The sequence below is a fragment of the Typopeltis vanoorti genome, chromosome 15 (genome assembly GCF_054136105.1).
Source record: "Typopeltis vanoorti isolate ZY-2024b chromosome 15, IOZ_Tvanoo_1.0, whole genome shotgun sequence".
Lineage (NCBI taxonomy): Eukaryota > Metazoa > Arthropoda > Arachnida > Uropygi > Thelyphonidae > Typopeltis > Typopeltis vanoorti.
Window position 1 is genome coordinate 3,877,866 of NC_143563.1, and position 16,496 is coordinate 3,894,361.

Below are 16,496 nucleotides of genomic sequence, written 5' to 3' on the forward strand. Positions count from 1 at the left end.
CATGGAAAAAAAAAACCACCATGCTCCACCACAGCAAATTCAAAAGAGAGAGACTATTCTTAGAATCAGCAGCAGCTCTCAGGAATCAACCAAATCTTAACAAATATGGTAGCATTAAGCTTCCTAAGATTAAGGAAACGCTTATCACCAGATGTCCCGCTTTACATTCCAGGCCACCTACAACTGCCCTTAGAGGGTGCTCCACCTAGACAGGACTTTAGTGTCACCCACGTGGTTGGGCTTAGTATTGTTTGTTATTTGTATTTATGTTACATTAGTTTTTTTTGTAATCCCTGAAGATGTCTCATTGACTGAGACGAAATATAGGAAGAATTAAATTCTGTTTTAATCCTTTCTGAGTGCTGTATACAATCCATTAAGCCTCCAACATGATGTCCTCACAGCACTTAAGCCTCTACCCATGGGTTAGTAATATCTCTCCCAAGCTTCATATAATTTGCAAATTGAACATCCCATAGTGATCCTGTGACATCATTGACTTGAAGAGACTGAACAGTAATGATCCCAGGACTGAATCATGTGGAACTCCAGTTATAACCTTCCTACTTCCTCATACTGCTCTCTCATATACAACTCTCTAATATCTATCAGAGAACCAATCACCAATCCAATCCACTAATCTGGTATCCCAATCCATATAATGCAACTTAAAAATCAAAACTTGTCGTGCACTCTATTAAATGCTTTGGAAAAATCCAAAATAAATGAAAGTGTATGATTATCCTCACCCAATGCTCTTGTTACTCTATTGTAAAAGATAAAAATATTACTAAAACAAGAGCACCCTTTAACAAATCCATGCTGGCTTGCATAAATAATATTACCCTCATCTGCCCAATTCTCTATATGAGCTCTTACTATTTTTCCAAAACTTAACTACTGAAGAAATACAAACAGGCCTGTAGTTTGATACCTCCATTCTACTGCCACCCTTATTCAATGAAGTACTTTGGACAGACCTGGAGTGTAAAAGGAGGGTAATATCTTACCCTCCTTCTACACTCCAGGAACCTGAACTATTGTAAAACTTTCATTAAACAGTCAGGTTAATGGCACAGCCAGTTCCTTAGAATGTTCCTTTAAAACACATGGTGAAATTCCATCTAGTCCAGTACTGACATTTACCATACTCAGTATTCAGAGTACATTCATTTCACCAGTCATTATCCTTCTAGGAATAAAGTCTGTTGCACCAGGATGAAACACTCTAATAAAGTGATAATTAAATAGCTCAACTATCTCACCAGATTTGGTCACCCGATTCCCATCTCAACCCAGCAAGATCTCCCATCTCAATCCATCCACTATCATTTACTCTACTTGCCACATAGTGAAAAAACTCCTTAGGATTCTCCTTGGATTGCAGTTCCAGTCTCCTCTCAAACTCTAATTTTTCTCTCCTTGTAATATTAGTTACTTTCCTAGCCTTATATTCCTCATGCAACTGTTCTCCACCTCTCTCTCTCTCTCTCTCTCTGAGAATTCCTTTCAGAATTCCTTCTTTCCATAATCTCCTTTTTTTCTTCTGCAATTCCCCTTTTATTCCTTTTGTCATCCATTTGACTCCAAATTGCTTTATCTTCTTCATTCAAGGTATATAATCTGTTGTTGTCAACAATTTTTTCTTAAGTATCTCCCATGCACTAATATTCTTTCACCCATTTTTATTTCTTAATTTTTTTCTGTTTTCATACATACACATTCCTATTCATCCACGAAGTCAGGACTTCATGGTCACTCTCACCAATGGGAGGGGAATATGTCATCTCAGTCACAATCAGATCCTCTAATGCCATGACCGAATCCAAAACTTTTTATCCCTGTGTTCCCTCCACCACATCCTGCCTAAAAGAGTTGTCCCTCAAGCAATATAAAAATGCAGTTCATAAAAACTGCATGCTCTTTCCTCTGCCCAGTTTATATTGCTATAGTTGAAATCCCCCGTAATGATTGCTCACTTTGTACTTACCAAACTAATTTGCCTAAACATTTTCTACTCATCACCATATATTCTCTGGTCTGTAGCAACATCCACCAAATGTCTTGTCTTATAAACATCTATCTCACACCATATACTCTCAAAACCATTGGCGTTATTTCCACTAAGATTTTCCACCCTGAGAGAGCACAATTCATCTCTTATCTTGAGTAACACTCGACAATTTTAGGCAGCCTTAAGCAAACTAAAATCATAATATGTACTACTTTTATTAATCACCTGCAGTTTTGTTTCCCTCACATGTTAATTAGCCTTGTTAAACAACAGGTGCATCAAACATTATAAAACTGCTTCATGAGTGAGCCACAATTGGTAATTTGGCAATTCTCAAAATGGTTGCAAAACATTCACCATGGTTTACCAAGATTATTCCATTATACCAACAAAAGAAAACCACCTACCTTCATCACATACTAGGGCATGAATCCCTACAAAAAACACTTTTAGAAGGAATGATACAAGGAAAAAGAGGAAGAGGGAGATAAAGAACAGATTGAATGGGAAATATTAACGACCGGACCATTTTGTCTTATGAAGAATGTAAGAGAGAAGCACAAAACCGTACAGTGGAAGCTCATGGTAGTTAACATGCTGGAAGGAGATGACACCTGACAAGACAAGACCAACACTATTCACAGTAAAAGGAATTTGTAACTACCCTGCAAGAATGGAACCAAACAATCCAATCAATTCTCAGACAGAACAAACACAGAAGCTGCAAAGCCACACATACACATATGCAAAAGAAGAATTAGCAAATATTGAATAAAAACTGTACACACCATGCCAATTTATTGTCCCAAATTCTACATTTCACTCTTCCTGATCATTATCATCATGAACCTGCAACCTTACACGTATTCTTGGATTTCTTATTCATGATTCAAGGATAGGTAGTTGACCATATGCCTATAAACATTCTGTATACGTGTTTTCTTGGCCAGTTTGCCTAATTGCAGAATGACAAAGCCAAAATTTTGGGAGGAAAACCCTTCTGCCGACATACGAGACTGGCTAACTCACTTTCAGTTGACATGCCCTGATAAAGGTTCTCCTTGTCCAAGATGGGATTTAAGCCCAGGCCTTTTCCAACCAAAGGACTTCTTCTATATCGACTGAGCTATAGAGGCTCTCTCCATTTTACTATTCTAAGTAGATATTCTACTACCAAATAATCAACATACATGGCCGGTCTGGTTGGCCGAGTGGTTAGCATAGCTGCTCTCCAGCCAAAAGGCTGCAGGTTCAAATCCCACCATGGGCATGGATGTTTGTGATTGTCTGTGAAAATACTAGTGTTGGTGATAGGCAGTAGATGGCATTGGTGTAGATGATGGTAGTGGAGATTTGGTGTAGTTGGTAGATTAAGTGGTGGAGATGGAAAGTTGTAGAATAGGTGCAGAAAGTTGTAGAATAGGTGCCCCCCCCCCTCGATGAGTCTTCTGTGCTCGTCTTATTTAGTCTAATGCAATTAATTGTAGGATAACTTTGAATGATTTAATTTATCAATTAATTGTAACCAAATCTGCATAGAGTGGGGGACAATATGTACGTTTTAAGATATATTAGAAAACAATAATGGAGAATGCTATATCTGGTTGGTATATTTGAATTACTCAAAGGTGTAAATATGTGAACCATCTTTAATGTGAGAATGGGAAGAATAAGTAGAAATACTTGCACGAATGGCTCACTTGCTTTCTGCTTATTCAGTAAATTTGGAGGAGTCCAAGTTTTACTGCCTTTGAGTACAATCATATAATCTGCAGAAGCTCTGGCAGAAAATGGGACATTCAGTAGATCGTCAAGACTGTTTCCCATTGCAAATATAAGCAAAATAGTTATAAATATTTATAGAAAATTATATATTAAAAACTATATCTATATCAGTGTAATAAACATGTCAATTCACACTTCACACATGCAAAATAGATGAAACTCAGGAAACAAATGAGTTTCCTGAGTTTCAAGACTCAAAACAAGCAACTCATGACAAATTAAAACTTTCAAATCGGATTGGTCGAGAAAATAACCAATCACAGCCATTGATTTCTGGGTGCTATTGTCTCAGAGCACACCCGGCTTGCCTTCTGGGGGGTTTAAAACCACTGGAATGATAAGAATTTGATCTGCTGCACCAACTATATGTCTGTTCAAAAGCTCAACGATGTCTGTATTTGTGACTGCACACCCGAGCTATTAACACAAATGTGATGCAATGTTTATGCATCAGAGTATCCTCTTCATGAAGAATTAGTATATTTTGTTTAATTTTAGGAATCACGGAAATCCAGGCCACAATTAGGGGAATCCTTAACAGGAATAAATGCAGAAATATAATATGCAATATTGCCATTCCGTAGGTGTGCACCACACAATACACACACACCTGATCCATTCATCTTTGCCTATACTGCCAGTCTATTAAAATTATCCTGTAAAATATCAGCATCATCTTTGAGTATTGTTCTACCAATTTTATTTATTATATATATATATATATAATAATATATATATGTAGAAAGTTTTTTTTTTACCTTGGGTATATTATATGTTAAAGATACCAAGATATTTTAAACCTGGTTTTAATCCATTTCCCAAGTAAATCAAGTTTGCACCTGCAAATCTAGACAACTCGTGGTAAAAGTGGAATAAGCTCTGATCACTATTCTTAATATTTACCCTTAATGCAAAGCACATCTCCTTGAGGAGATGTATGATGCTGTGTATTAAAGACAAGGGGCCACTACCCAGACCGGTTTCGACCTTTATTGAGGTCTCATCAGTGGGAGCCAGGCTTAGAAATACCAAGATTTAAGTAATACAGAGCTTATAACTATTTTACCAAAACAAGTTACCATAAGGTGTTTTGATCTTATTAAATATAAAAATCTCAGGTTGAGAGATAGATGTAAAAAGTTTTTTACCTTGGGTATAATATACGTTAAAGATGCCAAACTATTTTAAACCTAGTTTTACTCCATTTCCCAAGCAAGCAAACAGACAAATAAGTCAAGTTTGCACCTGCAAGTAGTGCAAGTCTGGGTGAAGTGGCCCCTTGCCTTTAATGCATAGCATCATACATCTCCTCAAGCAGATGTGCTTTGCATTAAGGGTAAATATTAAGAATAGTGATCAGAGCTTATTCCACCTTTACCACGAGTTGCCTAGACTTGCACTACTTTGCGGGTCACCCAGACTTGTTACTTGTAGGTGTGCAAACTTGATTTACTTGTCTGTTTGCTTACTTGGGAAATGGATTAAAACCAGGTTCAAAATTGCTTGGTATCTTTAGTGTGTGTGTGTGTGTGTGTGTGTTTAAGATTATTAACTGACTTAATATATATATATATATAATTTATTATTTAGTTTATAAAATATGACTCTCTTATCTCCAGCAAAAGTTCATTCTTAACTGCGAAAAGTAAACCTTATCGAACATGGAAAATCAGAGGAAATCCATTCATCTTTGCCTATATGCCAGTCTATTAAAATTAACAAAATCATCCTACTGTAGTCTTCTTTTTTTTTTTTTTTCTTTACCTGCCACATACTAAAAGAACTCTTTCAGATTACTCTTGGCTCATTCAGCTAATCTCCTCATACTCTGATTTTGCCTTTCTTTTCATACCAGTCACTCTCTCTGGGTTGTAATTTATATTGCTCATGAGCTTGCTGGCCACCTATGAATCTCCTCCTTCCGCTTCTCTTTTCTTTTTAACTCCTGCTTAACGATATAACTCATCCATTTAATTCCCGGTTTATTAATTCGCTTAACTCTTGGTATGCAGTCAGATACTCATTCCTTTAAACATCCTTTTACCACTTCCATGCACTACTAACATATTTTCCCTGATTGCCGTTTCTTTTATTAACACCACTCTCCATAGTAGTCATTCATTTTTGGCTTACTGTACAGTATTAATAAAAACAGATAAATGTAAAATAAGACAAGACAGCGAAATTAAGAGCAACACAACAACCCTTTGGTAACCGCGCAATGTGAAACCCTCCTGTTTTCACATGCAGAGTAGTACTGTATTGTATAACTACGCGCGTGGTTCTAAACGCCGTATTTATGAATGTTTAGCATTCAGTGACGCACCCAGAGGGGTAGGGCCTGAACTCCAAAAGAAAAAGAAGAAAAAAAAAACACTAGAAAATTTTCCGAAAATCTTTTCCTAATTAAAATTCTTTTTTTTTTATTTATGTTGTGTCGTGTCTTCTATTTCTATACTACTTATGAATTAGCGATCATTGCAGATGCTCAGTCATATGTCGTATGCGATGCTAGTGTATATTCTGAAATGGTCCACTCAACTCGTCCCCCCACCCCCAAGATTAAATTCTGAGTGCGCTACTGTTAGCATTTATGTATTGCAGTTAATGTTTAATTTTCGATTTTTTGTTTATACTTGTTTGATACTTGAGAAAAATAACTCGTATACCGTGGAACTAGTAAAGCGGGAAATGCCTGTATTTAAGAATTGAGAAAATTAATTAATTAATTAATTAAGGGATGGAAGGGGTGGTGAAGCGCAATACATAGCCTCTCCCACTCAAATGTCAACCTCACCTTCCCGTGGTCCATTCTGTTCTAAAAGTACAAACGAGGCACTGGCGACCGAGTATGGGCGGTATAACCTTAACACCCTAACAGAGTAAATGCTGTTAGATCTGCCTGTCCAGAGGCGTTAGGTAGCAGCCCTACCACTGGACTTTCCCAGCGACAGGTTAGTAACCTGCCCTGGGGAAATTCAAAATACTTTCAAGTTTCATGCAAAGAAAAGCCGGACGGACTGTCAGGGAAAAGTATAGATACAAAATAAGTGGAAAAAGAAGAATCGGAAGACCAAGAAAGAGATGGCATGAGACCGGAACAGGCCACATGGCATATATTCCATGTTAGGAAGAAGAAGAAGAGAAGAAAATTAATTCCATTCTATACAATTCCATTCCATTAACTTACGTATGCTTCAAAATTTACAGATTATACATTTAAATAGCACTCACTAAATAGTATTACTACAATATATAATAATAACTATTGTTATTGATTTAAATTTGTTTCTTTAAAGAAAACTAGGGTTTTAATAATGGAGGTTGTTTACATGAAAAATCCATCTGTCCTTCAGGAGAAACAAAGATCCCTACCCCCTGCATAATTACTTCAATTTCGCATTGCAGTAATTATGCTGTGTGCAATGTAAAATTGTTCATAATAATGTAGTAGTAATTAATACTTAAAGCATTAATTAATTAAGTATTAATCAATAATTATAATTAATTAATTAATACTTAAAGTAGTAATTAATACTACTACATTTGAGTGACTTTCGTAACCATTTTATATTGACAGAATATTACAGTACAGTTTCTGGTAAAGGCAGATGGGGGAATGGGGGATATTTAAACGGGGCAAAAGAATCTTTTAAGCACTCTTTATTGCAGGGGCGAATGCTGGCCTTGAAATTCACGCTTGCTCTTGTTATCATTCTGGGAGTGAGAGGTGTGATTGAAATCTGATTATCGGAATAATGAATTATAGGTAACCCTCGTATAACGCGGATGTTAGGTTCCATAGAAATGTCGCGTTATATAAATCGCGTTATATAAGACTTAGATCACATACAAAAAGTAGGATTATGTTCCGAAATCGGTTTTTTTTTAAATATATATATATTTATATAAATATATATTTTTTAAATATTTAAATATATATATATAAAAATATAAAATCCTAATTTCAATAATATATATATATATATATATATATATGGTGATCAGCTTTTACTCGGTTGTTGTACATTTGAATAAAAAAAAAAAATTTTTTTTTTGCTCTTAATTTCGCTGTCTTGTCTTATTTTACATTTATCTGTTTTTATTAATACTGTACAGTAAGCCAAAAATGAATGACTACTATGGAGAGTGGTGTTAATAAAAGAAACGGCAATCAGGGAAAATATGTTAGTAGTGCATGGGAAGTGGTAAAAGGATGTTTAAAGGAACGAGTAGCTGACTGCATACCAAGAGTTAAGCGAATTTTTTTTTTTTTTTCAAATATATATATATAAACAATGGCATTACCAACAAAAATATTTTTTTATTTAATTCATGTAAGTTAAGAAAACATAAAGTATGACACAAATACGTAGTATAAAATTATAAAAATTACAAATTGTAATTAAGCTTCATTGCACGTAATGCATAAATGTTTTAGGCAAAATAAAAATAAGTGCATATTTTAATCTTTCATAGCACGAGGATTTGAGGATCGGTTAATAAACATTAGTTTTGTCATGTAATCACCTGATGCATTACTACAAAACAGTAGAGTAATTCTGTCTTTGGAAACTTTGAATCCAGGAGCTGATCTTTCATTTTTCGAAATATAGGTGTGTTTTGGCATTTTTTTTTGCAATATAACCGGATTCATCAGCATTGAACACCTGGTCTACATTAGAAATGTTTATAAACTTCGAGAATTTTTTTATTTAATAAGATTTCCATCCAAAGGAATTTTCTTTTGAGTGCATCTTCTTTCCAAATCATTAGAGATTTCTTCATTTTTCTCTCTTAGAAAATTGCGTTCACGAGCAACGAGTTTTCACTTACCGTTAATTCAGCAATAAACACTTTCTCGGATTTTATATTCATTTTGTTTGATTGTTCGAATTGTTGATTCATTTAAATTCAAAGTCCTTACAACAGCGTGAGATGGCATGAGATTTTTCTCCATTTTTCAACCGATCCATGATTATAATTTTTTTTTCTTCGAGACGAATTTTCTTTTCAATATTCATTTTTTCCCTTTCAATGCAATTTGTGGCCATTAAAAATATTTTTTTACATAAAAAAGCATTACATATTAATTATGTATGTAACTCACCAGAAAATAAAGTGCTCAGCTTGAGATAACACACTTATGATTTTTAATGCGCTTTCCTGGCAGAAAACGAAGACAATTTTCAACAATAAACACTTTATAAGGTATACAATCGACGTGCATGCGTGCTAAAGGGTGTTTCCCCTAATAGAAATTCGCTACTTATAACTACCTGCGCGATACGGGCAGACACAAATTTAACGAAGATAAAATTTCATTTTTAAGTTGCGCGGTGAAAAATATATGAAAAGATAAAAGGTTTTTGTGTGTTTTTGTCAAAACCGCGTTGTATAAGTACCGCGTTGAACAAGGGTTACAACAATTTGTAGACCGCGTTATATTGAAACCGCGTTGTATAAGTACCGCGTTATACGAGGTATACAAATTCTACCCTACGGTTCTTCTTTACAAAGTGGTCAATAACATCGTCATAAAAAGTTGGTTGTAACTTAATTTTCCCAAACAACACGCACACTTGTAAAGGCTGCTGAAGCTCACTGGCTAGAGCTACGTTGACTGCGTATAGTCTGTGGTTTAAGCCAGTGCTTCCCAAACTTCTGGATGTCAGGGCCCCCTTTACAAAAATTAAAATATTTCACGGCCCCCCTCGAAAATAAAATCGTAATAGAGAGATATATTATTATAATATTTATTGTATTTATATCCAATACAAAACATATACAGCGAATATTGCAAAAATCAAATGCATGTATTATTTTTTGCCTCTTACCGTTTGGTTCTGAAGACGATGCGGGCTGTTCTGGTAAAATATGAAATACTGTCCTTTTTTTGAGTCTATTTCTGCTTCTTCTGATTGTTCGCGGGAATTTTTTTTTTATTTTTTATCAGCCACTCCTCCATCTTACGGTTAAATTTTCTAACGAAGAATAGGTCAAATAATATCACCACTTACCGATACTGGCACACCACAGACTGATAACAGGAAATTAGTGAATATTACCTGAATAAGGGAATTCCCGGACCAGGAACATTTTTCTCTTTTGTGACTTTTCTCCCTTTACGGTAATTAAGCCTAACGCGAAACCGACAGCAAAGGCAGTCTGTTTATTAAAGCGTGCATATGATTGGTGCGGTATTAACAAAAGATCGCGCAACCGAAAGATAAAAGCATAGCTGACAATTGAGTTGAAATGCTAACTCTCTTCAACCGAATTCCATATGCGAAACTGCCATAACATTCATTATATATATATATTATTTAGTTTTAACACTTACGAATTTTAACACGTTCGGTTGAATTTTATTGTTGCCTTGGGAAATCGAACTCGCACACATCTAATTAATAACAATAGTTTTTAGTTAGATACTGTGTTTGCCCATGCAACATATGGTTTTGTTTCAGTCTATACAGCATAGTTTCTGTATGAGGGGAAATGTGATTCATTAATTAGTGTGTTTTTATCCCAGTTGTCTGTAATTGCACTATTTGTTGAGAAATACATTACACAGACTCCTCATACCTTATTCACTGGCATAATAAAAGTACTTGTTTTTATTGCCTCTGCAGTATAGTGGTTGTTAGGGAGGGGTGTTGTTTACCACTGCAAGCGAGTAACTATGTCCCCACATGAACTTGTTTAAGCTTTTTTTCATGTGTGAAGTATATGCGAAACTTTTATTGGTAACAGAAAACTAGCTCGGATGACAGTGATAATATAAAATGAGTTTTGATATGTATATAAAGTCAATATCAACAGTCCCTGATTACGAACGCATGATGAAAGGGACAGGGAGATTTGAAGCTTCCCTGGAGATCACTCGAAGTAAATACAATTAACCACTGCTTTGAAATTAAACATATGAATAAACAATATTTACTAATATTCATTAAGCGCCGAAATACGAAAGAAGCAAAGTTTGTGAACCAACACCAATGTGCGAATTTTTCCATTAAAATATAAAAAATAACAAAAAAGAAATAATAAAAGTTAAATACGTTTCTTTTAAAATAAAAAAAAATCTACTTAGTCTTAAAACATTTTAAATTTGTTTTCATTATTTCATGAACAAAACCTACGGCCCCCAAGGGGGCCGCTGCCCACAGTTTGAGAAGCGCTGGTTTAAGCAACAGAGGGAGACGACGTGAAATGGCTATGCGCGCATGAAATCGCAGTGCTGCTGCGAGGATCTGTAAGCTTCTACAACCGAGCAAGCCAAGGTAGCTTTGACTAGACGAGCAAGCATCGGACTTCTATTCACAACGCAAAGCTCAATTATTACCGCGCAAGCTTCATACATCTTCTGTCTACAAAAATAAAAGCCTAAATGGAATGCTTATAAATGCATGAAAAGAAGTACTATTTATTAACAAATAAATAGTACTTCTTTCTCAATTAATGAGCTGGTTATTAATTATATTAATAAATATATTAATTATTGTTAAATATGTTAATATTATTAATTAATATTTATTAATTATTATTAATTAATATTTATTAATTATTATTAATTAATATTTATTAATTATTATTAATTAATATTAATTAATATTTATCAATTATTATTAATAAATATATTAATAAACTCATTAATTAAGAAATTAATGAGAATTTCAGTATCTTAGTCGGCATGGAGAATTCGCCACTTCTTTATTGGAATCAAAATCTAAGAACCTTTACGAGGGAGAAGTGCCAGCGGCACAGCTAACCCGGTCTGCTGTGAACACCCTAAGTGCAACGAACTTTCTCGATTAAATGAGAGCGAAATGTTTATCAAGACCTCTGTTTAGAGGTCAAGGTTGACGTTTTGCCACAGCTGTTCTGCTCCAAGAAGGTGGGAATTCTGCTGCATGTACAAGGGCAGAATCAAAATTTATGAATCATTAACGAAATGTTTACTGTTGTATAAAACGCAAAATATTTCAGTTACTTTTAAGTAATTATGTAGTGCGTTTTTATTGATTTATTTTTATCAGTAGTAGTAGTACTACTACTACCATGCATCCCTATAAAGTCCTAACTCATCGCGTAAAATCCTAGCTCACTAATATTACAGTAAATTAATTTGTATTTGAATTTTTAAAACAGAAGTTATTTAAAGTGGCTATTTTAATATTAAATAAATATAGGTTAGTACCATGTTAGCATGTACTGGTTGCCATGCTCCTAATCTTCACTGGTTCAGTATTTTTTAAAGCTACCTTCAAATATGTAATTTTATTTGTTTCTAATATGGAAGAAATATGCGAACTGTGGCGAGCGAGGGATTATCGCTCAGTTTACTATCATATAACATTTATAGTTTTATTGGTTGGTTAATTGATTGATAATTGATGCATCATTGTGCAACAAATTTGTTGCACAATGGACTAAACCGGCAGATCGCGCACTTTTGTTGCGCAAAGAACGGGCACAAAAATCAAAAGGCAATCGTAGGTCCCTTTCCTGTTCAATACAAAAATTACGAATTCCAAAAATGTTTCAACTGAAAAAAAAAATTTACATCGTTATTTACAAATAATTTCTTGAAATAAATTTTCCAAAAATAAAAAAACTTAACGAAGTTTATTTATCAAAAATTTTGCATATATAGTAAACTTCTGTCTGTTATTTCCTTTAATATACTAAATTCTCCAAGAACCGACTCTAATATTAACTGGGATGGATTCTGATTAATGCAGCTTTTTAAAATGAAGAATTTCAGCATCTTAGTCGGTATCGACGATGTTCTTTGTTAGGAGAAGAACAAAATAAAAAAATAAAATAAAATGAAAAGGTTCGAATCCCATACGCGATGCGAAGATCCTATGTAGGGGCTTTCATGTAGCAGTAGTCCAGCTCAAGAATACATGCAACAGGCTTAACCACCCTATCATAATATCAGTTAGATTTATATGAAGTCAAAGTCCAAATTACTTGCCTTCACATAAACCTAATTAGTAAAAGACCAATTTTTTCTTGTCTGCGTTGAAAAATTTAAAATGATATTTATTACTTTAAAGACTGCGCGCAACCTATAAACTATCGGCGAATTAGATTCAAACTAACAAATTAATAAAATATTCCAATTCATTTTAGAAAAAAAAAACGTAAAATGATAATTCGAAAAAAAAAAGTGTTAACATGTTTTCATTTTGTGGGTACTTCCTGGTTTGTGCAGTATCATGATAAGGATGTGGCTGTATACTTACACATGCACTACATACAGAAGCAGCATTCGCACTTCGGTTGAAAACATATGGGTTCAAATCCCCTCCAAGACCTGAGAAATAGGGTTTGGAGTGAAGATGAACCAGAGAGAGAAATTTCAGAATGTTAGGAGTTCTCTAAGAAAAATATGAGCAGGTTACGCATAAGTTTCAGCTTCTCTGTTAATTATTATAGATAATTAAAAAGTAGATTATGAACGGTATGCTACTCATAAAAAACGCCTTAAGGGACGTCATATTTGTTTACATACCCAAGCATCTGGGATATGTAACCATGATTAGAAGGCTAAACTTTCGTTATAAATTCATCATATGACGGTGTGAACATTTTACCGATAAAGAAATTTATTAATATTTGATAAAAGAGTACTTTTATTTGGTAAACCAAAGTTTGGAAAGCTATGATATTAGTACTATGGGTGGACCAGGGGGTGTTAGATAACATGGTAATTTTAATCCTGATTATCTTTAAAAATATTAGAAACGATCTAAAAAAAAAAAATGTAAAATGCAAGTCCATTGTTCTAAAAGTACTTGTTGGTTAAATATAGTGTTAACTACCTGATAGGATGCTTGGCCAAGTATATAACATGTCTATGGACTTAAATCCCAATGGAGCCTCGATGTCAACGAGTGCATTTAAATGATGAATTATAATAGACCGGATATCACTGAGTACATTAAAATCTACACATTCACAATAAGTTTGGCTGCACAAGTTATACGCAACTGGAAGGCTTAATTTATGAGATAATTTTTAATACCCGATATGCTACTTCCAAGCAATTTACTATATAAGCTTGGAAGCTTAAAAAAAAAATAGCAACATAAACTTACATTTTGTGATGCATAGAATGCATATTAAACTCTCCAGAGAAAGCGGGGGAAATTAATATATCAAAAGTTTAGTAATCATGTATCATATCATGTTGTTATCTAGATACATATATACAGCAAAGTACATACTTGCCATCGTTCGCTATTGTCGGAAATGAAACTTCGGCTAAGGTGGGTTTGTCTGCACTTTCTCGACACATAAAGGTCACATTATTCCCAACTTCTAGCGCCATTTGTTCCTGTCCAACACTGTTATACACAGTAAACAAGTACGCTTCACTGCCTTCCTCTGGTTTGACAGTGGTCAAGATTGAATAATCATATGGAAATCCACCTGGAAAGAAAAATAATCAGTCAAAATGACATTCGGTTAATAAGAAATATTTAAATGAACATCAATGAGGACTCATAAAGAATAATATATAAATATATATATATATGAGACAAGAGAAGCGATTTGGAGTACTCAGTGATTTATGTTTAATCGAGATAAAATAGCAAAAGATGTTGTTTTTTTTTTTTTTTTTTCAAGTTTAAATTCCCAGTCAGAACAACTTCTCAACAGGTTTTGTGACCTGCTAGTTGCATTTCTCATGGCCTATTCGTTGAAAGATTTCTTGCTTCGACAAGCATGCCCTGTCTCGGACCAGTAAAGTTTTCAAAGTTTCTTATTGCAACCAGGAAACATTTTTTATAAATATACTGGGTATATTTAAAAACATCGATATAAAAATGGGTGTGTATGCGTAAATGCTGTTGCTTCCATAGCACTAGACTTCCAGAAGAAAGGCTGTTCTAAGTTCGATTCTGATCAGAGACTATAGGAACATTATCAGGGCTTTTTTTTTTTTTTCTTTTTTACAGCCGGGTCCCGAGTTAGTCGACTAGTTAGCTTCAACGAGAGCAAAAGGCATTAGTCTACAGCCTGGCGGTTGGAGGAAACTAATGTAGTGTGCCTGGCTATTCATTTATTTTTAGTTTAATTAAAATTAATTACAGTAGAGTGCATACTTATAGCCTATAATAGCCTCAAAAAAGAGGAATGGTGAATTTGAGAATATAAGATCTCTACAGAAGAGGAAAGCAATAACACTAGCAGAGAAATGCGAAATTCTGAGACATCAAGGATCTGGAATAAAAGTGGTGTAACTTTCCTCCAAGTAACCATAATCATGACATGGAACGCCTAAGAGAAACTAGAGATCGATTTACGACAGCTTGCTCAAGGAGATTCCAAGAGCCAATCAAGTCGTAAAAATAGGGGTCTACAATACTTGGTTCTACTTTTGTGTCGATAAGATCGTACAGCAATGAGTATGGTTGTTCTTTGCCTTGAGATCCAGGTCACATGTCTGCATACCAACCACTAAATTAGAAACTTTTATTTAATGCCATGCTGGACCTCCTTTAGTCCGAATATATGCACATATGCAGCTTGACATAGATTTCACAAGGTACCGGATTGCATCTACGTCTACAACATACCTAGCGTGTACCAGACAGTCCTTTAGCATGCTCGGATTTGAGAGAAAAGAACTTTGCTCCAGGATATGTTTTTTCTAACATGCCCATGCATTCTCAATGGAGTTCAGATTCTGGGCTTTATAGTGGCCAGGGAATATGGTGGAAATCGCTGTCATGCTCGATGGACAGTAGCATTGTCGTTCATGAAACAACCGTGTTACCTGCTGGATAAAGGTCAACATTGCAGGACTGACTTGTTCGGCAACAATGTTCAGATATTCCTTGGAGGGCACCCGACCTTATCAGGGGATCCGTTCCGTACCAACAGAACATGCCCCACACCATAACAATATCCCCAGAACCTTGAGTTGTATTTAAAAATCAAGCTAGGTTCAATGCTTCATGTGGCTCCTGCCAAACTCTCTACCCACCGTCGATACAGAACAAGATGTACAGTCGCTTGTCGGATCCCGTGACTTTTTTTCGGTCTTCCAGTGTCCAGTCAAAATATTCCTGAACTTTCCTGCTCTTCGCAGAAATCAGTGGTTTCCGTATAGGCAGTGGTGAGCTATAAGGGGTTCGCGGGGGCTGCGCGAGCCCTTTGTAAAATTTTTCTGAAATTTGCGAGCCCCTTATTCTTTTTGTTTAATAATCTTGTAGAACTAGAAAATACCACCGTGGAATGTATACATGCTACTATAATTGCTACTTTAAATTCATATGGATTTTCTGATAACTATATAAAAAATCATTTCATTGCATTTTGTTCTGATGGAGCTGGTGTAATTTTAGGAAACAAATCTGGTGTTGCAATCAAACTTCGGCGCAAAAATTTCCCAACGTTGTGATTTGGCATTGGGCTCATCGTTTACACTTAGCATTAGACGATTCGATAAAAAAACATTAAAGAAATATTTATGGAAAAATTATATGCTTTTTATCATCAATCACCAAAAAATCAACGAGAATTAAATACGATTGCAAAAGACCTTGATATCGAAATTTTTAAGATCGGCCGTGTGTTTGGACCACGATGGGCAGCTTGTAGTTTAAGAACGGCTCTTGCTGTGTGAAGAAAGCTTTATGCAAGAATTTTGCATCGAACGATAAATATAAGGGCT

At 34.9% G+C, this 16,496-nt stretch overlaps 1 protein-coding gene across 1 annotated transcript in view; it reads right to left on the minus strand.

Annotated features, from left to right (window-relative positions):
- LOC150098313 (uncharacterized) overlaps nucleotides 1-16,496 on the minus strand; it is a 571,066-nt gene that overhangs the window by 528,964 nt on the left and 25,606 nt on the right. Inside the window, exon 3 of the mRNA XM_090405143.1 lies at nucleotides 14,041-14,245. Within this exon, the coding sequence (XP_090261269.1) occupies nucleotides 14,041-14,245 (205 nt within the window). The remainder of the gene's footprint in view (nucleotides 1-14,040; nucleotides 14,246-16,496) is intronic.